Source organism: Pan paniscus, chromosome 5 (assembly GCF_029289425.2).
Source record: "Pan paniscus chromosome 5, NHGRI_mPanPan1-v2.0_pri, whole genome shotgun sequence".
NCBI classification, from domain to species: domain Eukaryota; kingdom Metazoa; phylum Chordata; class Mammalia; order Primates; family Hominidae; genus Pan; species Pan paniscus.
The window spans coordinates 48,524,298-48,548,164 of NC_073254.2; the positions used below are offsets into that span (position 1 = coordinate 48,524,298).

Genomic DNA, 23,867 nt, shown 5'->3' on the forward strand with positions numbered 1-23,867 from the left:
AAACCTCCTGTCTTCATAAATTACCCAGTCTAAGGTAGTTCTTTATAGCAGCGTGAGAACAACTAACACACTAGGTCTTTCTCTTTAAGGTAGAAATATGAGGTCATTTCTCCAATTTAAGCAAACAAACAAATCCCCTCTCTTGACCCACCCCTCCCCAGCTAGCATCCCCTTTCTCTGTTCCTGCTTACAATGTAGCTCCTCATAAGAGATGCCTCTGCTCACTGTCATCAGTTTCTCTCCTCTGTCTCCTGACCAACTCCAGTCTGGCTTTTGCACCCACCTCTCTAAGGAGACTGCTTTTGTGGAGGTCACAATCGCCCCCCAGGTGGCTAAATACAATGGCCCCGTCCAGCCCTTGTCTCACTTGGCCCCTGGACAGCATGTGATGGAGACAGTCATTCCCTCCTCCAGTCCTCTCTTTATCGCCGCCGGGACACCATGCTCTGGGCCCTGCTGCCTCCCAGGCTGCCCCTTCTCAGCTTCCATGCTGGCCCCCCTCTCTCTGCCCCCAACACTCCAGCATCCAGGGCTCACTGGGACCTCTTCTCTAGCCACACACACTCCTTGGTGCTCCCAGCCAGCCCCATCTGTACTCTGCCACCTCCCCAGTCACATGGCCACTCCAGCCTCTCCCTGACTCCAGCGCCTACTCCACAAGGCCACGTGGGTCCCAGCAGGCATCCCACTCTCCACATGGTCTCCACCAAAGCCCTGCCTTCCTTCCCCGCCTGCTCCTCCTCCCGCCCACCCCATCGTAGTGCGTGGCCATTTCATCCATCTCCTTGTTCCAGCAGAGAATGCTGAAGCCATCCTTGACTTTCTGTCATCTCTCTCTCACCTTCAATCCTTCCATAAACACCACGGCCACACTGCAAAGTTTACAAAGAATCTGACCCCTTCTCACCACCTCCATGACCACCACCCGCCCCAGGCCCATCATCCCCACCTGGATTACAGCACCAGCCTCCTAACTGGTCTCCCACTCTGCCCTCGCTCCCAGAGAGGAGTGAGCAGGTAGTGGCCCAGTGATCTCATTAGGACATAAATCAGGTAACGTCAATCCTCTTTCAAACCCTGCAATGGCTTGTCCCATTCTGCATAAAAAACTAAATCCTTACAAACTGCCCACAAGGCCCACATGATCTGCATTACCTGCCCGTTGCTCCCCCATGACCCTATCTCCTGCCTGTTGCTCTCTCTGCTTCAGCCACACCGGCCTCCTCATTGCTCCCCAGGCTTGCCAGGCATGAGCCCACCCCAGGGCCTTTGCACTTGCTGAGTGCTGTGCCTGGCATGCCCTTTCCTAGGTCTCCACATGGCTCTCTCTCTCACAGCCTTCAGGTGTTTGCTCCAGGATCACCCTGAAATCGTTAGGATGTTTGTCCCCTCCAAATCTCATGTCAAAATGTGATCCCCAGTGTTGAAGGTGGGGCCTGGTGGGATGTGTTTGAGTCATGGGGGCGGATTCCTCATGAGTGGCTGGACGCCCTCCTCATGGTAATGAGTGAGTTCTCACTCTATTAGTTACAAGATTTGATTGTTAAAAAGAGCCTGGCTCCTCCTCCTCTCTTTCCCGTCTCCCTCCCACCATGATGGGAAGCCTCCTGAAGCCCTCACCAGAAGCAGATGCAGGTGCCAGGTTTCTCGCACAATCTGCAGAAACGTGAGCCAAATAAGCCTCTTTTCTTTATGAATTACCCAGCCTCAGGTATTCCTTTATAGCAGTGCAAACAGACTAGCACACACCTTCTCACTGAGAACTTCTGACTTAAAAGTGCAGCATTCCTGTCCTCCCAGCACTCCCAGTTTCCTCCAAGAGGCCTCCAGGCTCTGCCTTCTCCACCCTCACAGTTAGGCCTTTTCTGGAGCCACAGCACTGACTGCCAGGCCACACCACCGTCCACTATACCTTGTCTGCAAGGCCACTCGCAGGACGGCTCCCCAGGGCAGGTCTGTCCCCCTCACTGAGCCCAACACAGAGCTGGCTGGGCACACAGTCAGGCTCTTCGTCTATGCTGTTGGTTTCCCAGTTGATGAGTGGGAAGCAGCACTGAGTGAAGGGCCAATGGTTTGAACAACTGTGAGTTCCTCTAATGGAGGCACGGCCTGGCACATAAAGGGTGCTTCCAAATGTTGGCCTTTCTTACTTGCCCAAGGAGGGAGGCTTCCTCAGGTTCTCTTCAGGATGCAGAGGTGGGAAGACCTTTCACCGGCAGGGTGGAGAAGCCAGGAGGGGCCTGGGGCTGGGATAGCACCTGGTCTAAGCAAAATGTCTCTGGAGCCAAATGGTCGGATTCAAACCCTAACTCTGTGTGACTCTGGGCAAGTCCCTAACCTCTCTGTGCCTCAGTTGCCTCATCTGTAATGTGGGTTGCTCCAAAAATTAAATGCAAAATACTGGAACAGAGCTTCACAATTAATAAATGCTATATAAATATTAGCTGTGATTATGTTTTCACTATTATCGTTGTCACTGCTGGTAGCACAGGCTGGGTGACTGGCATCTCCCCACACACCCCCAGCCACCATGCAGCTGCCCTCCCTCTCTGAGCTCCCAGCCCCTGTGTGCAGCAGGCAGTAAATTTTTCCTATCTCCTTATAAACCAGGCCTTCCTCCGCTCAGCCGTCACCTGGCTGGCAGCACTGTCAAAAAGACGGATGCCACATCTGCCTTGTTTACGACTTTAATTCCCAAACCCTGTTCTTTGGGCTCCCAGGGAGAGCCTGGGAGGAAAGGAGGAGGCGGGCGCTATCTTCCCATAGGCTTGACAGCTGCAGAGATGCCCCTCTCGGTGACCCCAGCTCGCTGAGGTTAGGGGGATCCACAGGCCATCTGCAAGTGCTTCCTGCAGATAAGCTCCCATCACTTCCTTGGAAGCCATGAGGGAGGTAGCACTCTGCTGGGGATGGAGCTCTTGGGAGAATGGGAGGGGATAATATAATTCCCATTGCACAGGTGAGGAAATCGAGGCCCCCAGAGGTGAGGTAAACTGCCCAAGGCCACATGGCTAGGAAGTGGCAGCACCAGCATTCACACCCAGGTCTGCAGGACTCTAATAGCCGTATGCTTGAGAAAGAATGAGTGCTCTACCATATACCCAACCCTGACCCCTTCAGCACACACCAGTCCAGCCTCCAGCTGCCAGCATGTGCCACCCTTCTGAGGCTTTCTTGGGCACAGGAGCCCTCTCTGCCCAGGCATTTGGCAGGCTGGAGGTGCCAAGGAATTAATGGCCTCTCGGAGCATCCCTCCACCAATGCCTGATGGGGCACACACACACCCCGGCTCCCTCTCGCTCTCTGTGTGATGACTGAGAGGTCTGTTCCTCTGTCCCAAGAGGATTAAGCTCCAATTGTTCACAGTGGCAACCAGCTTGATCTCACACCCTTCATCTCTGCTTTCTCTCTTCTTTCCTGGAATCCCCTCCTAAATCAGCTACTTGCTATCAAATCCTCTTCTTGAGGGAACTCCACTTCAGACAGCATTGAAGGATGAATGAAATCTTCCCAAGTGTAAGATCCCAGGATAAGGGTCCTTCCCACCCTCTTGGACGGTCACCAGGCCCATCCATCACCTGGGGTGGGAAGGAATGGATTTGGCAAAGGACCCAGGAGTGGCACTTGCTCTCCATGAGACCTTGAGCAGGGCAGGCCTGTGGGACTGAAACAGAGGCTGACTATGGAATGTGAGCACCCGAGAGAACAGAGTGAGCTGATCCTAAAGAAGTGAAGGGGAAGCTAGACTCTGGAGACAGAGTGGGGGCAGGTGGAGAATAGGTCTCGGAGACCACAGAGCATGCCTGGGCTGGCTGAGGGCAAGAGAGAGGGGCCCTGGAGGAGTGGGAGGGAAGGAGGGGAAGGGCAGGGGTGGGCACTGGCTTGACAGCCAGGCTGCCTGGGTGTGAATCAGCTCTGACAACTCTCTAGCTCTGTGATAGTCACAAGTTGCCTCAGTTTCCTCTTCTGTAAAATGGGAGTTGCATCTGTGACCATCTATACTACCCACCTTCAGGATGGCACATTCTTTCCTCCGGGATTTTACAGCAGACAGACAGAATTGGTACCAACAGACTTGGACTATTAGATTACCCAATTGCCTGTCTAAATCCCAACTCTCCCACTTCCTCTCTGTATCAGCAATAACAATCATTTTATCAGCACCTATCATACACATCATTCTCAGCCAGCCTCCTCACACGCTTTATCTCTAAACCTCACAGCTCACTGAGATAGCTGTTGCCTTCCCTGATCTACTGACAGCAGCTGAGACTCAGAGAAGTTAGATAACTTGTCCAAGGTCACAAAGCAGGGAGGAGGCAGAGCCAGACTCAGACCCAGGGGGTGGGTCCTTCCCCTGCCCCTGCTCCCAGCTCTCTGTGGGTGTCACTCCAGCCCTCCTGGCCTAAGGCCTTCTCCTGTGGGACAGGCTCAGCTCAGGGGCAGGACCATGGGGAAACCAGAGCTGCCTGCCCCTCCCCCAAGGGTCTCAGGTCCCACAAACATTCCCAGCAGCCCCCTCACCCGCCCCTCACCTCACCCAGAGATAGACTGAGAGGCTCACAGTGCCTGGCCTGGGGCCACACAGGGACTCTGACCTGTCTCTGCTGGGGCTCCCAATGCAGCAGGAAGGATTCGGGTCAGCTGAGACATACCGCGTCTAGAGCCCCTGCCCTTTTGCTCATGCCTCCTCACCTGTTTAGGGCGCACGCCTGATTTAGGGCGCCCTCCTGATTTAGGAGGGGCGTCACCCACCCCTCCCTCCAAGCCAGAGGCTCGCAAACTTTGCTGCATAGTAGAACCACCTGGGGCACTTCAAAAAATCCTGATGCTCAGGTTGCATCCAGTGCAAATTAAACCCGAATGTCTAGGGTAACCGTATTTTTAAAAGATCCCCAGGTGATTCATTGTGAACAAAGCTTGGAAACCACTGCTCCAGCCCTAAATACACATTAAAATCACCTAGGGAGCTTTGTAAAAATCCACTGCCTAGGCCCCACCCCTAAGGTTCTGATCTAGTTGGTCTGGGGGTGGCGCCCTGGTATGGTGTTAAAAGCTCCCAGGTGACTCTAACGCACCTCCAGGCTTTACAGCTGCCACTTACAGATCAGGAAGTGCCTCCATTAACGCTTCACTTCCTTCTGGAGACACCCTCTGGGCTGGCTCATCAATCCCGTTGCTCAGATGAGAAAGCAAAGGCCCAGAAAGGTTGTAGAGCTTGCCTCAGGCTCATGGGAAAGCTCTGTGCTCTTTTTTTTTTTTTTTTTTTTTTTTTTTGAGACAGAATATCACTCTGTTGCCCAGGCTGGAGTGCACTGGCACAATCTCGGCTCACTGCAACCTCCACTTCCCCAGGCTCAAGCAATTCTCGTACCTCGGCCTCCCGAGTAGCTGGGATTACAGGTGCCCACCACTAAACCCGGCTAATTTTTGTATTTTTAGTAGAGACGGGGTTTCAGCATGTTGACCAAGCTGGTCTTGAACTCCTGACCTCAGATGATCCGCCCGCCTCGGCCCCCCAAAGTGCTGGGATTACAGGCATGTGCCACCATGCCCAGCCGAGCTCTGTGCTCTTCTGAACCCTGCTCCAGTCCTCCTTCCCCACCTGAGCTGACAATCAGACCAAACGCCTCCCTTAGGACTGCTGGAGAGTTTCTTGAATCCTGCCCCAAGGACTAGGAGTCTGGACAGAGCCTACAGGAACTGACCAAAGCCTTCTCCCCTCCTGCCCCTCTCAAAGAGAAGATTCCAGAAAGCCCTTCCCCTTGACAACCCAGACCCCTCGACAGCCTAGGCACTGGGTCCAGGAGGCACCAGCTGTCCATCTTGCCACCACTTCCAGTCTTCCCACCCCATCCCCACCCCATCCATCCCCATCCTCACCCCTGATCTAGGTCTGCTGATCTAAATCAGGGTGCCCATACAATTTTCCATCCCGCCTGGGCACTTCCAAGAACCGAAGGGGATGCTCTCAATAATTACACCAGAACACGGGAGACAGGATGCACGGTCACCCCACCCATGAGGGCTCAGCCTCCACACCCAGGCATCTTTGCACTTCTCACACCTCTATTGTGATTACTGCCTGATGCAGGCATTTGCTGAGCAGCCTCGGGCAAGTCACTTGGTCTCTCTGACTCTCCATATCCTCGTCTAGAGTGCAGGAATCTTAAGAGTTCCTAGAGTTGCTGTGAGAGTGAAATGTCTTTCACATTTTAAAGATGATGTCTTTAAAGTGTCTGAACACAGTGGATACATAGTAAACAGCAATGTTTATGTTTAGCTCACCCAGGAATACATAAGCCCCACATAAGACACAGGCACACACACCCCTTCTCTCTCAGGAACACCAGCTCACACACATGCAAAGTCATGTGCCACAGGTGTATACACAAACACTGCCACACTGGGCACACTTGCACACTAGCACTCACTCTGCAGATCAGGTGGGTTTGGCTGTGAGCTTCTCTGGGTCCCCAGTGGTCCAGTGGCTGCAAGTCCCCGTGGGCTCTGGCCACCAGAGGGCAGCATGCTCCCCACCCACCCTCACCACACTCACTTCTCCCCTGGCCCTGGAGGAGCTAAGACTCCATGCAGCGCGTCCCCCGCCCTTTGCCCAAACTGCACGATCAAGTCTGGGAGAATACAGGAGATAACTCATCATCCTCGATTAGGCACCACTCAGGCTGAGAGGCACCAGAGCACCCCAATGTTATTGAGGCTGGGTCCTGCCGCAGAGCCACCCAGACCCAGGGCGCGCAAAGACCCCTGTCCGGATGTATCTGAAGTGGACACGCCATGATGGCTACCTAGGGGGCGGGGGCCCTAGGGCTCAGACCCAGGAGCAAGTCATGCTCTACCGCCCTCTATCTATGGGAATTCAAGTCCCTCTACTCACCTCCTCTAAGCCTCGGTTCTCCCATCTGTAAAATGGCCCGATCACTGCCCCTCCCCTGTGCGGCTTATCCCTCTCATGTGAGGGCTCAGATGTCACCTGCGCAAGCAGGCCGTCCCTGGCCACTTCACAGTTGCAGTTTCCCTTCCCCTCACACTTTCCGTTCTTTTTATTGTCTGTTTTGTTTCTTCTGCACATTTCTGTTCTGACATATTCTATCATTCACTCGTCTTGTTGATCGTCTGTCTCCCCATTAGAATAAAAACTCCAAGCGCCGTTGGACTCTTTCTTCACTGCTATATATCTGCCATGCTTAGAACAGGGCAAGGCACGGCCTAGGAGCCAAACTGGTGCTTGCTGAGTGACTGAGGGAACCCTGGAGGTTAGAGGTAGTTTCTGGAAAGTGCCCAGCCTGGTGTGCGTCAAGACTGGATACAGGTTAGGAGGGGTCAGTTCAGTGCTGTGGGCTGGCCCTAGGGCCGTCCACATCAACCCCGAGCGGCCAGAGGCCTTACCACTCCCAAGGATCTCAAGGCCACACCCCAAATCTGCTGTGGCCCCGCCCCTCAAGGCCCCGCCCCAGGCCTCCCAACTCCACCCCAGGTGCAGGCCCAACTGCACGTCCTGCCACAGCCGGCCGCCGACAGACAAAAGACAGACAAAGGGAGACTCTCGGCCTCAGGCCCCCAGGCTCGGCCCTCCCCGGCTCCTCCTAGAGCCCGCCCGGCCCTGCCCGGCCCGCGTGCTCACTGGTGCACTTCTTGACGTGGCTGCCCTTCTTGAGGGCGTGGCGGCTCAGCTTGCAGTGGAAGTTGTCCTCCCAGAACTCGGCAAACCAGATGTTGCGCCGGTTGTTGTCCAGCGTGCGGCTGGAGAAGTAGCGGTCGAAGCCTGGCAGGGAACCAGGACGTCAGGGCCTCACTGGCCTTCTTCCCCACCAGCCCCAGCCCTCCCCGCCTCCCCCAGGATAAGAGATGGTCCAGGCGGAGGGAGAGAGACCAGGAGGAGCACATCCTCTGATCCAGGAGAAAACAAAATGTGGAGCATTTCGTTTCTTTCAAAATGAAAAGAGCTGTATTAGGTCCCAGGGGGATCGTGTGTAATCTACAACTGCTGCCTTTATGGAAGAGAAGCACACCGATGAGGATGTTTCCACGGCCTTTAACCGCTGCAATGCTAACAGCGGGCTTTGAGAAGGAGCCTCCTGGGAGTCCTGAGATTACAGCACAGAGGCTGGTGGGGCTGCCCAACCCGGGGAGCACCTGAAGAGGAGACCAGGCCAGACAAGGAGGGAGGGAACCACCCAGGTCACACAGCAAGACCAGGACCTGGACCTTCTTCCTTCACATCCAGGACGTCCCCATCACTGACAGAGGCTGCCTGCCTCCTCCACATGCTCTGCATGGCTCACACTTCTGCTCTCAGCCTCGGAAAGCCTGTCCTAGGGTGGGCAGGCTGGCGGTGAACAACACCCTCTCCTCCTCCCAGACGCCCCTCCTGCCATACTGACTGTTCTAGGCACTGTGGACTGAGCTGCTCTGTATGGGCCAGAGGCCTGAAAGCTCAGCGGGGCCACGTGGAGCTTCCTGCCCATGGAAGCGTCCAAGTGGAAGCAAAATGACCGGCCACGTGGCAGGAGACGCACTGGCATCGAGCAGGAGGTTTGGCCTGCAGTAGGATTTCTCAGCCTCGGCACTGTGGACGCTCTGGGTGGGATAATTCCTGTGGGGGGCCGTCCTGTGCACCATACAATACTGAGCAGCACCCCGACCTCTACCCACTGGAGGCCAGCAGCAGCATCCCCCAACTGTGACAACCAAAAATGGCTCCAGAAATTGCCAAATGTCCCCTTGGGGGGCAAAATCGCCCCCAGATGAGGACCATTGTTCTAAAAGTTTCTCTAATGTTCCTGAGAGAAAAAGTACTTGTCAGGCAAGTCCTGGATTCTGGTCCCAACTCTGCCACTCGCTGTACTGTGTGTGTCTCAAGCTCTCTGAGCCCTGTGTATCCATCTACTAAATGTGGGGAAGAGTGCATCACAGGGATGCTGTGGAGGCTAAAGGAGATGTCTGTAAGGGGCCTGGCACTGGTAAGCACCATAGCAGTTATTGTTATGTTGTGTTTATTGTGGCTGGGGCTGGTATGGAAACTCTCGCTATGTGTTGTGTGGTGGGTGGGTGGAGGCGTGTTGAATGTGTGATGGGGTAAGAGCTGTGGGGATGGATGAGCCAGGAAGGCATGAGTCTGAGAGGACCGGGGCTGGGCAGAGGTGGTTCCAGAGCCTGAGTCAGACATGGGGCAGGTGTGGATGTGGGGGGACAGATGTGGTCTTTGCAGGGACAGACATGGGCCTGGGGGATCACACTGGGCCTGTAGGCAGACGTAGACCCAGGGGGGCAGGTTTGGATGACATGGTAGCCTGGTAGCCATGGGCCTCTGGACAGGTATGGGCCAGGGCTAGAAGGCGCCATGGGCCAGGGAGCTCCCTCTGCCTCAGTATGAAGAGAGGACACTGCTGTGTGACTTTGAGCAAGTCCCTCCCCTCCTCAGGCCTCCGTGTCTTGGGAAGTACCTTGGAGAGGCAGATGTCTGCAGTCCCTCCCAGCTCCATTAATGCTGGATTCTATTGAAGGGAGGGAGGGCAGGGAAGGAGAGGGCCCAGGGAGCCTTCTCCCCATGGTGAGGACTGCCAGGTCCCTGCCAAATCAGGCCATTAACGGGAACGTCACACCTCACTCTCTGTGAGGTTCTGGCCAGAGAAGTTCGTTCCTGCCCAGGTGACTGTGGGTTCTGCCCTGAGAGGAGGGGATTCAGGGCGAGGCAGGCCCAACCTCAGCGCCATCCTGGGGCCTGTCAACCCCAGGCAGACTCTGCAGGAAAGGCCTGTCCTGTAGCCCCGGCAGGGCGGCTCCCAGCCTCTTCCAGCAGCAGACTCTCCACACACCTTCCACCCCAAAAATGTCTGAGAAGAGAGGAGGGAAGGTCTTGAATCTGGATTCAAATTCTGCTGTGTTGCATGTGGCCTAAAAGAACTCCCAGCCCAAAACCTCAGAACATAAGAGGCTGTGGGCCAAGGAAGAGAAAAGGAAGGATATGGAAAGAGGCGGAGCAGAAGGGGAAGGAAGCCGAGGAGGGATGGCAGGAGGAGCAGTCCAGGATGGTGCCGACCACCTGCACCCGCCCAGCCTTACCTCGTACGGACATCCTCTTGGGGAGGATCGTGACAGCACCCTCAGCCACCTCCTCCAGGTGCAGCACAGGTGCAATCTTGGAGCCCCAGCTGTCAGAGCCCATCCAGAAGAAATGGCCTGTCTGGTTGGCCCTTCGTGCTGCCTCCAGCACACGCCTGTAGGAACATACACCAGCCCAGCCCAGTCGTGTCTGTCCACGAAACTGCCCCCACTCCTGGCCACACTTGCTTTGGGCCCACGTCCCTCACCCCCAGAAGCCCAGGGTCCACAACTGTCCCAGCACCGATGCTTTCACCCCAAGCCATGGATTCCCCCTACCCCTGCCCTCACCTGCTCATAGACCCATGGTTACCGCCTCATCCAACCTGCCTGCCCCTGGGCCCACGCCTGCTGCAGGCCCAGCGTGATTCTCCAGGCCCACATCTGTCCCTGCAAAGACCACACCTCTCCCCTCCAGATCCACACCCGCCCCACGTCTGACTCAGGCCCCACAACCACCTCTGCCCAGCCCCGGTCCCCTGAGACACATGCCTTCCTGGCTCATCCACCCCCACATTCTTTGCCCATTCTCACACGCATCCACCATCACACAACCACCGCCCTCACCCCTCTGCACATGCTGCCTTCTGCCCACAGCTCCCTCTTCATTCACCGCCCTCTGTGCCAAAATTCCAGGTCCTTCAGAGAGCTGCTCCCCACACCCTGAGTGGGAGTGGGTGATGGAGGGAGATGGGTGTGGAGCCAGCTGCCCAGTGCTCACACACAGCCCAGTCTGCCTGTGATGGTAATATAAATCAAACCAGGGACCCAAGAGCCCAGCCCGGGGCTGAGGAGCCCACAGCAAGCGCTCAGCCAGGGCTTCATGGAGGCATGAATTAAGTGGCCCCTCAAAGACATCTCAGAGGGGAAAAACAAGGAGGAATGGGCAGAATTCCCCTAACCCAGCTCCCACAAAGAGAGACTGAGGTAGGGAGGAGGCAAGGAACTTGCTCACAGTCACACAGCAAGTGAGAGGCTGTGATACTACCAACTGTCCAGGCCCTTCCGTCGGTGAGGACCAGGGCACAGACTCCAGGGCTGGGGGGTGGCTGCTGGGCCTGTGCAGGAGGCGGCCAGCTGGGACTGGAGGGCCTGGGCTTCCAGGGAGAAACAAATGTTTCCAGGCCCCAGAGCTTTCACCTGAGCTGGCCTTGTCCATCTCATCCCACCCCACCCTCCATCATCTCCCAACTCGTGAGGCTTTCCAGCTCCGCTCACTGGTGTAGCCCCCCCGCACCCTAGGTCACCACTAATGGCAGGTAAGGCTGCTCTCAGAACCCACACCTACACCCCATTAATACCCGTCTGCATCCGGCCAGCCCGAGATGGCCAGAGCTCCCGATCATCCAGCCCTGCAGAGTCACCTGGGTTTATTTTTACTTCTGTTTGCTTCTGAAAATGCGTGTGGATTTCCAAAAATGACCCCCACCTCCTACCCCACTTCCCGCAGCCTGCTCTGGAAGTCAGTCTAGCTCCCTTCCAGCCCTCCCCTAGGGGCTTCTTCGCTGGGACAAAAGGCCAAGTGCTTTCAGTCCCCCTCCCAGAATGTGGGTCCATCTGAGCTGAAGGTGTCCTCAAAAACAGCAGGCCTGGAGTGAGGCACATAGCTGGGTGGGGTGTGGGAGCCAAATCTTACCAGGCTTTGGGATGGGAGTAGGGGGCAGGAAGTCAGGGAGTGGGGCCCGGTGGCTCAGAAGCTTCCCCAGGAGCTGGCTGAGCGGTGGCCATCATACACGTTCAGAGCCAGAACTCAGGGGACCTGCACACCTCAAGGGACTGGGTGCCGCCTCTGTGCAGCTCTGAGGGTGTCAGGATGGGGCTTGAGGGCCTCCCCTCCCTGGCCTTTCGCTGCCTGAGACAACCATTGCAGTTTGTCCTTTTGGCTTTTGAGGCCGTGATGATCTTCCAGAAGCCCTCCTCCATCCCTCCAGGGACCCACCAATGGCCTGGGAGGGTATCTGTTTTGCAGCAACTCTGGAGTCCAGGTTAGAACATGAGAAATGGCTTGGGAGCACTGGTGAGGAATAGGAGGAAGCCTCCTGGGAAGGACTGGGTACACGGAGCAGCCTTGGCTGGTCCAGTGAGGGGGAGTCTGAGGGCACAGCAGGCTCTGCCAGCCCAGGCCAGATATCTGAGGAGACCTGGCAGGGGCCACATCTGCTCTCAGCCTCCTCTCTGAAGGAGAGGTTACCAGCAGGGACTAGAGGGCCCTACCAGATTCTAGGCAGGGCTGTATCTCCCCTTATCCTGGGGCTCCCTGAGGACAGAGCTGTGTCTCCCCTCAGGTTGGGCTCTCTGAGCCTAAGCCAAGACTAGAACCAAACACAGCCCAGAGCTCTTCTCTGTACTCTGAGCTCACCACAGAAAGGAGGGAGGGGCTGAGAGGTGGCCCACATTTACTGGGTGTCTATTTCATGCCAGACCTTACTCTAAGCCTTTTATGCACATTCCTGCATTGAATTCTCAAATGCTATCAGGCAGGTATCATTAACTCATTTGTTTTTTAGCAGCAGAGGCCCAGAGAGGTTAAGAAATTCACCTGGGGTCACACAGCTAGTAGGTGGGAGAACAGCATTAGAACCTAAGTGGTCCGGCCCCAAGCTCACGGCCTCAGCCCTCTGTTAAAGCCCCCAGGTAGCCATCCCTAGCAGGTGGAATGGATGCAGGAAATGGAGAGGGGAGGGAAGGAGTGCCCCATAGCAGTAGCTTGTGCTCTAGCCTGTGGGTCTCCCTGCCCACATACCCACTCACCAGCACCCACCTCTCTGGATCCCAGGGTGGGGTCAGGCTCGCCTGGGAAGGTCTCCAGCAGGACAGGACCCGTGGCTTTGCCCACACCTGCATGGCTCCCGGTGCCCACCCTGCTGCCACCTGCCCTCACCTGATGTCATCCTCGTTGGCAAAGATGATGACTGCCCTGGCGTTCGAAGTCTCCAGGAGGCGGCGGATGATCTTGTCGAACTCGCCTGCCTTGGGCTCCCGTGGTATCTTCACCGACTGGGCGATGCACACGCCCCCTGCAGGAGGGGCACCAGTTAGTTGGGGTGGGCAGGGGAACCTGAGTCTCCCCACCACTCTCCCAACATACACTCCAGGAGATGGGGGCTGGGTGCTGCCCAGGCTCCCCAGCCTGACTCCCAGCCCTGGGATCCCAGCCTCTGGATATGGGCTGTGCAGTCAGGACAGCTTCAGTGCCAGTCTTGGCTCCACTTACCAGCTGGTGACCCTGGATATGTCACTTAAGTACTCTGAGCCTCAGTTTCCCCATATAGCAGCTAGAAGCAGCACGGCATCATGCTTAGGAGCTAGACTGCCTGGGTTCAAATCTCAGCTCTGCCACTTACTGCTGTGTGACCTTAGGTCAGTTACTGGACCTCTCTGTGATGAACATACATCACCTATAAAGTGGAAATAATGGTATTACCTATTCCATAGAACTGTTATAAAACAAGTGAGGTAATGCATATAAAGACAACATCCGGTACCTAGTGCTTAGTAAATGTTGATTATTTTTATTGTAACCCGCTCACAATGTTTCTTGGAGGGTTAAAGCTGGGAATAGAGCCCACCCTGAGGCATCAGTCCCTGCTACACCCATATCCATGTGCTTCTCAGGGCTCCTGTCCCTGGGCCCCATGCCCATCACCAGGCCCTTGGTAGGAGCAGCGTGCCTGGCCACTGGCTGGAACCATCAGGAGAGGGTCAATACTTGATGTTGTCAGGATTCACGACCAGGCTGGGTGGCCATCAGAGACCCTGGGAGCACTTTGTCCCAGCCATCCCCAGCCCCAGATGTGCCTCTCAAGTGCTGGCAGGGGACAGATGTCATTCACGTATTTAAATCTCACCTGACCTCGTGGTACAGAGCATCTGTGGGCCATGCTTGTGTCAGCCACTGCCTTTGACGGATGAGGAAACTGAAGCTCAGAGAAGAGAAGTGGCTTACCCAAAGCCACACAGTTACCTGCCCTACTGGAGTCCAGGAGCTGGAGACCCCCAGAGAATAAGACCCCAGAAGCCCCTGGTGGCAGTCGATGGAAAAGCATGAGGGATTAATCTTGAAGCCGGTCTTGGTATCTAAGGGCTGCCCTCCTCTGGGTCCCACTCAACTCAACACAATGCCTCAAACCAAACACCTAGGCTGGGCACTGCTGGGCTTCCAAGTGACCTGGAGGTCCAGGCTGGGGCCACCTGAGCCTTCTACACAGACTTGCCCCATTACATCAGAAAACTCTGGGTGGAGCTGCCAGGGGCTCAGAGTGCAGGGGACACGACTACCACCAGCCCCACAGGGCAGTGCCAGCACCCAGCTCCACCCACGGAGGGGTCCCTACCTGTGGGCAGGGAGATGGCCGCCAGGGAAGGCTGCCCAAAGGCAGTGACACTGGGCTGAGTCCTCAGAGGATGCAAGTGGCCAGGCGGCAGGCATTCTGGAGAGAACAGGGTACGCTCTGGAAGGAGTGGCTGCTCTGTGCCAGGCACCCTGCTGGCCTGGGGCCACAGGACACAACACACACACACGCATGCACACACACGCACATGTGCGTGCACACACACACACAGCTCCTCAGGTCTCTCCTAAGACACCAAGAAGTCCCAAGTGCTAGAGAAGAGCATGTTTACTAGGAGCTCATGGGGAGGGGGGAGAAGGAGCAAGGTGCTTGGGAAGGACTGGGGCCCCTGTCAGTCTGGGGTCACAGAGGGAGCCAAGGGAGGCAGCCACTGGCTGCACCATTGGCCGGGCCGGCTCTCAGTTCCCAGCTAAACCCTCCATATGGTTTCTTTCCACTTAGAAAGTGGGCCAATTGCGACATTCCTCCCCCCATCTGGGGAGACAGATGGACAGAGGAAGAGGCTGGACTGGGAGGAGAGGGAAGGGAAGGATGAGCCACCTGGCTCCAGGAGCGGGAAGGAAGGCAGGAGAAGGGAGTTAATTGCTCTCAAACAGGGAGAAACTGTTAGGTTAAGTCATATTTCTGAGATGCTCCTCTAAGAGGATCCGCGTGATGGTCTTGCCTGGCACCTCAGGGCATATCTTGCCAGCTTCGTTTTGCTGGTGAAGGAAGGATTAGGTGACCACGGCTCAGTCAGCAGGAGTGTGAGTGAGCCACAAGCAACTTGAGATGCAAGTGCAGTCTGAGGAGGGTTTGATATTCTTGCAACTGCAAGAGATTCAGACCAGAAGGGAGTGCGGGGGGTGGGGGTGTGCAGAGCTCCATAATACTAATGAACATTTATGGAGTGTCCAATGCATGGGAAATGCTATTCTGCAAATTTTACATGGATTCACTCATCTGAGGCCAGTGTAATCACCATATCTCCAATTTATAAATGAAGAAATTGAGGCACAGAGAGGTTAAGTAGCTTCCCCAGGATCACGAAGATAGTCAGGGGAAGAGGTGGGGTTTGAACTTGGGCCATCTGGCTCCAGCGGCTACCTTTCATCCAGTCATGTAGTGAATGGATAGGATTGTGGAGTTGAGGGGGCTTGTGGGCCCATGGGCATGATGGGGCATGGCGCCCATGCTGGGGTGAGTGCCCACTGGTGTTGCTGCCCCCAGGATGAGAAACCAAGTGCCCGTGGGGTCCCTCTGTTTCACAGCCCTATTGTCAGCATGTCCGCTTAGGGGAGTGGGTAAAGGAACTGGCTCACAAGCCAGGCCCTCTCCTGGGATGACACAAGCTCCTGGCAGTGGCACAATCTCTGCCTCAACTGCTCTCTTGGTGCCTGCTGCAGCCAGAGAAGACCAGAGCGGCCCGAGAGGCCACTGAGCACCCCCTGCATGCCTGGCACCATGCGAGGCCCAGTCTCGATGAATCCTCACACATTAGCCGGTGCTAATATCCCCATCTCACAGATGAGGAAACTGAGGCTCAGGTTGCTAAATAGCCTAACCAAGGTCACACAGCCAGTCAGTGGGACTGCAATCCTGGTCTGTGTCCAGAGCCTCCCTGAGGCGGAGAGGCCCCCATTTCCTGCAGCCGCTCCTGGACAGTTCCCTTTCCTTGCAAAGCAATGACTCCGCAGCAGCCACTGAGAATAAAGGGGCAGTGTTTCCTGTGCCGGAGCCTCTTCTGCAGCCTCTGTTGTTTAGGTGGGTTCATGTACATGTGTGCACACACGTGTCCACACACAGTCACAGAATGCACGCACTGGCACAGATCAACATCCACCATCACCACAGCCCACCCTGTGCATTCCAGGCCACGCTGCTACAGACCCAAAGTCACACCAAGCCCACCAGCCATCCCTGTGCCCAGCCCCTGGGCCACACGGCTAACACTCCCGCAGACGCCTGCTTCAAACTTCTCCCCTAGGGAGGGGCACGCCTCCTCACCCTGTGCCCCAAGTCTCTCTCATTGAATAAAGTAAGAATCCATGGGTCCATACTGAGAGTAGATAGAATCAAATGAAAGCCCACAAAGCCCTCAGGGAACAAGCCCACTCCGTATCTCAGGGCAGAGGCTGGAGCCCTCCACTCCCCAGGCTCCAGGCACAGGACCATACGGGGAGGGGGACACACATGAAGAAGTCTGGGGGTCCCCATGGCCTCCTTGGCTTTCCTGGGTCTCCCTTGGCAAGCCCCTGCCCAGCCTCCTGCCAGGACCCCAGCCGCCCAGGCTCCTGACAAACACCCGAATGCCACTTGCCAGCTGCAAGCTCTGCCATCCCGGCCAAGCTGGTGCCTCTGCTCGCCGGCCAGGGGCAGGAAGCCACAGCCACTTGCCAAGAAAATCTGAGCATATCAAGTCCGTAGGGACCTTGGAGACCTCCTGGCCCAAGTTGGATGGAGAGTGAGGAGACAGAGCCCAGAGAGGCCTTGCCCAGGGGCACACAGTAGCAGGGGCAGAGCCACCTTCAGAAGAGGCTCTCACCACTGCACTGGGAAGTTTGGGATCCAGGCCAGCCTCTGACTGCTTTCCAGCAGGAACCGCTATCTCTCCCAGCTCTGCGCCTCCTCCCCAGCCCGCCCAGGCTCCACACCTCCCCTCCTCCCTGGGCTGCCCCACCCATCAAAACCGACTTATGCTTGGCCCCATCCCTCGGGGCCCGCCTTTACTACAAGACAGCTGGACACCTGATCAAGGCGTGTCCATTGGAACCCTCTGCAGAACCACACGGCAGCGTCTAGTAAAGCTGAACGTGCCGGCTGCCTCCAAGCCAGTGCTTCCCCGTCCACACTCGTCCCCAGGGAAACCCCGGCACGTGGGCACAGGAGACCCACACAGAGTTGCTCAACACAGCACTGTCTGAAACTGCAAAAAAATGGAAACCCTAAATGTTTTACAACAGAAGAATGAATAAACTGTGGTGTGTTTGCCCAATGGGATATTATGGAGTTAAGATGAATAACAGTTCTCATGTGTCAACATGACAAATCCTGAAATCGTAAAATTGACAGACAAAAGCAAGTTGCAGCAGGATTTAGATTTTATGTAAAATCTAAAGACCACATACAATATTTATGAAGACGCGTATATATGTACTATACATATATGAGTGAAGGCTGCATGAGGGCAGGAGATTTTGTCTGTTGTTTTCATCACACTCTTCCCCAGTGCCTAGAACACTGCCTGGCCCATAGAAGGTGCTCTAAAATGTTCACTGAGTGACTAAACAAGGACAGGAAGGGAACCTGCCACCTTTCAGAATCATGGTTACCTCAAGGGAGAAGAGAGGAACAGGACTGAAGAAGGTTCCGACTCAATCCATGTTTTATTTCTTTAAAAAAATAATCAGAATCAAGCAGATGTGGCAACATGGGACTACTCAGCAAATCTGGGCCACAGAACCCCAGCTGGACAAAACTTTTAGATATGGGTGACATCAAGGGTGCCGCGGTCCTCATGTGGTGCCGCCTGACAGAGAACACAGCAGGGCACACCAGAGCCTCCTTGTGTTCATCTGTGAAATGGGCTGCATAGCCGCAGTTAGCCCAAGGGCTTCCATAGGGAAGCTGCCTGCCTTCCTCCACCTTCCTCCATGCCCACCTGCCTGGGGCTGCCCCTGTCCTCCCAGCCATGTGGTTCCTGAAATCCCATCGTCCCGTGAGAGCAGGCTCTCACCTGGCCAGCCCTCCGCTGGTGTGAGCTGGAACCGTCACCACCCCAGGCTTCAGGCATCCCCGCGTGAACATGACATAGACACTTCGTGGATGAAACTTGGTATCAGTTTCCTGTCGTATTTTTCAGTCTCTCCGTCCTTTCCATCTGTGGTCTGGTGACCTTTCCTGGTGGTCTCCAGGCCCAGCTGACATAACTGTGTCAATGTCCACCTCCAGCTGCACTTCCCAAGGTCAGGGTCAGGTCTATGTCCTTTCTTCCTTTCTTCCTCTCTTCCTTCCTCCTTCCTTCGCTCCCTCCCTCCGTCCTTCCCTCCCTCCCTCCGTCCTTCCCTCCCTCCCTCTCTTCCTTCCTTTCTTCCTTCTTTCCTTCCTTCCTCCATCCCTCCCTCCCTCCCTTTCTTCCTCCCTCCCTCTGTCCCTTCCTCCCTTCCTTCCTCTCTCCCTCCTTTCCTCCCCCCCTTTCTTCCTCCCTTCATCCCTTCCTCCCTCCCTTCCTCCTTCCTTCCACTGCCCTGCTCAGTTCCTGGCATAGTCAGTCCCTAAGAAATGATATTGAGTAAGACTCCTTCCTCAGGAGCTCTCAGTCTAGCTGGGGAAGCAAGACCAGAAGGAAAAGCCATCATCCTGAGCAGAAGCACAAGGAGACAGTGCTCCGGGTCAGCCTGAGCATGCAGGTGGCAGAGGAAGGGCCCCCTGGAGCCACACCCCCACTGCACAACCCCTAAGCACCATTCTTCAGCAGCCCACATTTACTGAGCATCTGCAGGCACATCTTCAGGGAAGTACAGGCCCCTCTCACATCACCTGCCTGCCTGCTGCCACCACTTTCCCTTCGTGGAGCCCGCAGATGTGTACTGAGCGCCTCCTATGTGCCAGGCATGGCGTGAGACACTGGGATGCAGCCATGCAGAGGACAGAGCCCCGGCGCCATGCAGCCTGCGTCCCAGGGTGGGAAGGAACCGTAAACATCCTGGAATCGGTGCAGAGGAGGACAGCAGCAGCATGACGTGCTGGAGGGAGACGGGGGGCTGCATCCCCTCAGCCCACCTGGATTCACCCTGGAGAACAGGGAGGCTTGGGCTGGGCCATGCAGCTGGAGAGGCAGAGGCTGGATCTGAACTCGGGTCTGACTGTTCTCTAGAAGCTGCTGCCTTGCCCGAGACCCCAGGAATTGAGAACACTTTGGAACTTGTAAATCCCACTTACCTTCAAGTGAGGTGGGACGTGCTGCTAAATGAATTCACATTTCTGTCCTGCACGACCTGGGGTTGTCTGAGCCTGAGGTGAGCTTAGGTTTACAGGAGGTCTGACCGTGGCAGGACCCTCTGAGCCCCCACTGTGCCTGGGATGCTCTCCTTGCAGCACTTCCCCATACTCCCTGGCATGGCTCTCCCCACCCCACCTGTCTCAAAAAGTCCTCCCTCCATCCTGCAAGGCCAGCCCTCCAGCAGCCTCCAGATCACCTGCCTTCAAAGACCCACCCCCCACCGCCCCACCACTTGTGGGATGTGCCTATCTCGTGCAGTCAGCCTGGGCGAGCTGAAAGAAAAGGCCTCCCGTAAGAGGAGCCGGCTTGTGCCCTGCCTCACCCACTCCCTGCTGTGGGGAGACAGTCAGGGGTCCTCCAGGCTGTCACCTTGGACACTGGGCTCCAGACAAGGAAGGAGAAAAATCCTCCTCCAGACCCCTGAGCCAGCTCCCTCTGGTCTCCAGGCCCGGCCTCTCGGGGCCCATCCAGCTGGTCCTGAGGCCAGCAGAGACATAGGCACATCCTCGCTTTCTCCCTTCCTTTAAAAAGAATTTTTTTTTTTTAATTTAAAAAGAGAGGAAAATAATGAAAAGACAAACCCTAGGAATTCAAGTGGAAAAATCTACCTTATGGCAAAATGTGAAGGCAGCAATTTCCAGTGGGGTAGGGGGTGGGGAGTTACACACAGGGACAGGGGCAGGAGAGCAGGTCCCCCCGGCTCCCATAGGGGAGGACAGAGGGGAGGACAGGGGCTGGAAGCTACCCCTGGACCCTCATGGGCGTATACACACACACACACACACACACACACACACACACACACGCACGCACACACACACGGCTCCTTCCTTCTGACTTCCAAAGCCAGGTCCTTCCCCAAAACAGCTCTCAGGAAGGGGACCAGAAATAGCTGCTCAGAGGGCTTGGTGACTGGTGACTGCTACTTTTATTTTCAGCTGAGGGCGAAGCCTGAATGTAAATAATGGAGCCCAGGCAGCAGTGTTGTGGCCAGAGAGGGTTTCAAGGTAAGAAGGACACCAGGCCCCAGCAAAGGCCCTCCCCATGCGGCTGCTCCAGAGTGAGCTGGGTGCGGGACACACGAGGGCTGGGCTGGCTCCAGCTGGATCTGGGACTGCACAGAGGGCCAGGCCTAGTTCCCGTCACCTGTCACCCCTGCCCCATCTGCTCCTGCGTGTGACCCCGCTCCCCAGCTCATCAGTCTCCAGCCCCTCAACACACTCCCGGCTTTACAACCCTTGGCAGCCCCCAGTGTGTGTGTGTGTGTGTGTGACCCTAAGCGCCTGCCTCTTCTCCCAGGAGGGTCTCCCTGATGCACCCAGTGAATTTGGGTTTACTGCAACATCCAGGACTGCCCCGGTCCCCACCAGGATCCACCCATCTGGCCACGTCTGTGCCCCCAACAGGCCTCTGCACATGCTGCTCCCTCTGCCAGGAGCACCCCCACCTCAGCTGCTCAGCCACCCTCTAGCTCCCCACCCAGTTCTTCCCTGGCTGGACTGCATTTATCTCCCTGGGGTCTTTCTGCCTGGGGCCTTACAGAGCCCAGGACACGTGCTGGGCCTGCCCAGGACGGCGGTAATCCACACTTGCTGGACGAATGGAGAACTGAGTTCCTGACTGACAGGGTTTTGAAGGGACAGCTCGGCAGGAGCTGCCAGCATGGGCGTGAGGGCAGAGGCTCTGTAGGAGTTGGAGGTGAACACTCGCACCTGCTCACACGCTCCCATCCCCTCGGTGACCTCCCCTCTGAGCTGCCACCTCCTTACATGCACAGCCACTGGACACCCCATTTGAGCCTGGCATCTACTTTGCTCTGGTCCACAGTGATACTCCGTGCTCAGCGTCCACATGCGTGGGGTGGGTACCCACGTGCACCTGGACGTCTCCCTCCGTCCTGCCTTCTGCTGGGATTTTACTTTCTCCACCAAGACATCAATTCCTTATCATGAGTGCTCAGGAAATCGGCCTGCAAAGGATGAGCAAGTGAAGAAAGGTGCATGCTGGCTGTGCAAAGGGACCGGGTCACAAGGGCCCTGCCTGAAGACAGGTGACTCAGTTGATAGTTTAAACTCCACCCGATAGGGCTAGTGTGAGGGCCCAGTGTAGTGGTGTTTGTGCAGGTCTGCCCCCTGGAGCCAACACCTCTGGGGAGCGGGTAAGGCCTAGTGGGGTGGGGCTGCTGAGGCAGGAGGGCAGGAGCTCAGAGGACAGGGGCCTCATCACTTAGCCAGGCCAGGACCCAGGACCCAGGGCTGGGGAGGTCTACAGCTGGGCGGGGGGACCAGGGCACCAGGATTATCCAAGGCAGCACACACATCCTTTCCCTCCTGAAGGCTCTCAGCACCCCCACCACACCCCCGCCACACCCCCAGCCACACACACACACACACAGCAATGCACACCCTTACAAAATCACATACACAACACCACAAGCTCACAAAGTTTCACGGTCACACACGCTCACCAGGGACACAGCTCCCATCACACTTATGGACCCAGTAAGAACCTCGTACAGCCTCATAGCCACAAAGATGGGCACAGGGCCATACGCACACACTGACAGAGTCACAGATCCCATAGTCCCACAGCCACACAGGCTCACCCAGTCATCACACAGCCTCGCACAAACACACACACTACACCCAATCCCATCACATCCTCCACATACACACCCACAAACCCGGGCACGCAAGTCATGTAAATCCCCAACCTCACACATATTTGCATCCAATTATAACTTCAGACAACCCCTAGCCACACACAGACACACACCTATACATCACCACACAGATACACACCACACATACCCACACATCACCACACACATACACACACATCACCACAGACATACACACCACACACACACATCACCACAGAGATACACACCACACACACACATCACACAGATAAACACCACACCACACACACACATCACACAGATACACACCACACACATCACATGGATAAACACCACACAGACACACACATCACCACACAGATACACACCACACACACACATATCACCACAGAGATACACACCACAAACACACATACATCACCACACACATACACACCACACATACCCACACATCACCACACAGATACACACCATACACACATCACACAGATAAACACACCACACACACATCACCACACAGATACACACCACACACATCACACGGATAAACACCACACAGACACACACATCACCACACAGATACACACCACACACACACATCACCAGAGATACACACCACAAACACACACACATCACCACACACATACACACCACACATACACATCACCACACAGATACACACCATACACACATCACACAGATAAACACCACACACACACACATCACCACACAGATACAGACCACACACACACACCACAGAGATACACACCACAAGCACACACATATCACCACATAGATACACACCACACACACACATCACCACATACACACCACACATATACACACCACAGAGATACACACCACAAACACACACATCACCACATACACACCACACACACCACCACATACACACCACACACATACACACCACAGACACACACACAACACACAGATACACACCACACACACACCACAGAGATACACACCACAAACACACCCCCACACATCACCACACAGATACACACCACACACACACACATCACCACACAGATACATACCACACACACATCACCACAGATACACACCACACCCCCACACATCACACAGATACACACCACACACACATATCACCACACAGATACACACCACACCCCCACACACCACACAGATACACACCACACAGATACACACCACACAGATACACACCGAAGACACACCCCCAAACATCACCACACAAATACACACCACACACAGACACACACATCACCACACAGATACATGCCACATACACATATCACCACAGATACACACCACACACACACATTACCACACAAATACACACCACACACACGACCACACACACACGCAAACACACATCGCCACACAGATACACACCACACACACATAATCACCACACAGATACATGCCACACACACATCACCACACAGATACACACCACACACCCCTACACATGACTACACTACACACCACACACAGACACACACATCACCACAGATACATACCGCACACACGCCCTTACATCATCACACAGTACACAATCATCACACACCACACAATCATCACACACCACACAGATACACACCACACACACACATCACCACACAGATACCATACAGACACACACACCACTACACAGATACACACCACACACACACATCACCACACAGATACCATACACAGACACACACACCACTACACAGATACACGCCACACACAGATACACACATCACCACACAGATACACAACA

General features: G+C 55.5%; 1 protein-coding gene across 5 annotated transcripts in view; it reads right to left on the bottom strand.

Annotated features, from left to right (window-relative positions):
- Positions 1–23,867, bottom strand: part of GRM4 (glutamate metabotropic receptor 4) — a 125,433-nt gene that overhangs the window by 26,540 nt on the left and 75,026 nt on the right. For 2 of the 5 annotated variants that reach the window (XM_034961874.2, XM_055113481.2), the window contains exons 4-7: positions 14,460–14,555; positions 13,007–13,142; positions 10,087–10,241; positions 7,646–7,786 (exon numbers count right to left, since the gene is read on the bottom strand). In XM_034961874.2, the coding sequence (XP_034817765.1) occupies positions 7,646–7,786; positions 10,087–10,241; positions 13,007–13,142; positions 14,460–14,555 (528 nt within the window). Of the gene's footprint in view, positions 1–7,645; positions 7,787–10,086; positions 10,242–13,006; positions 13,143–14,459; positions 14,556–18,192; positions 18,466–23,867 lie in introns of those variants that run through there. The other 3 variants (XM_034961876.2, XM_055113482.2, XM_008960618.6) reach the window with 2 other exon arrangements.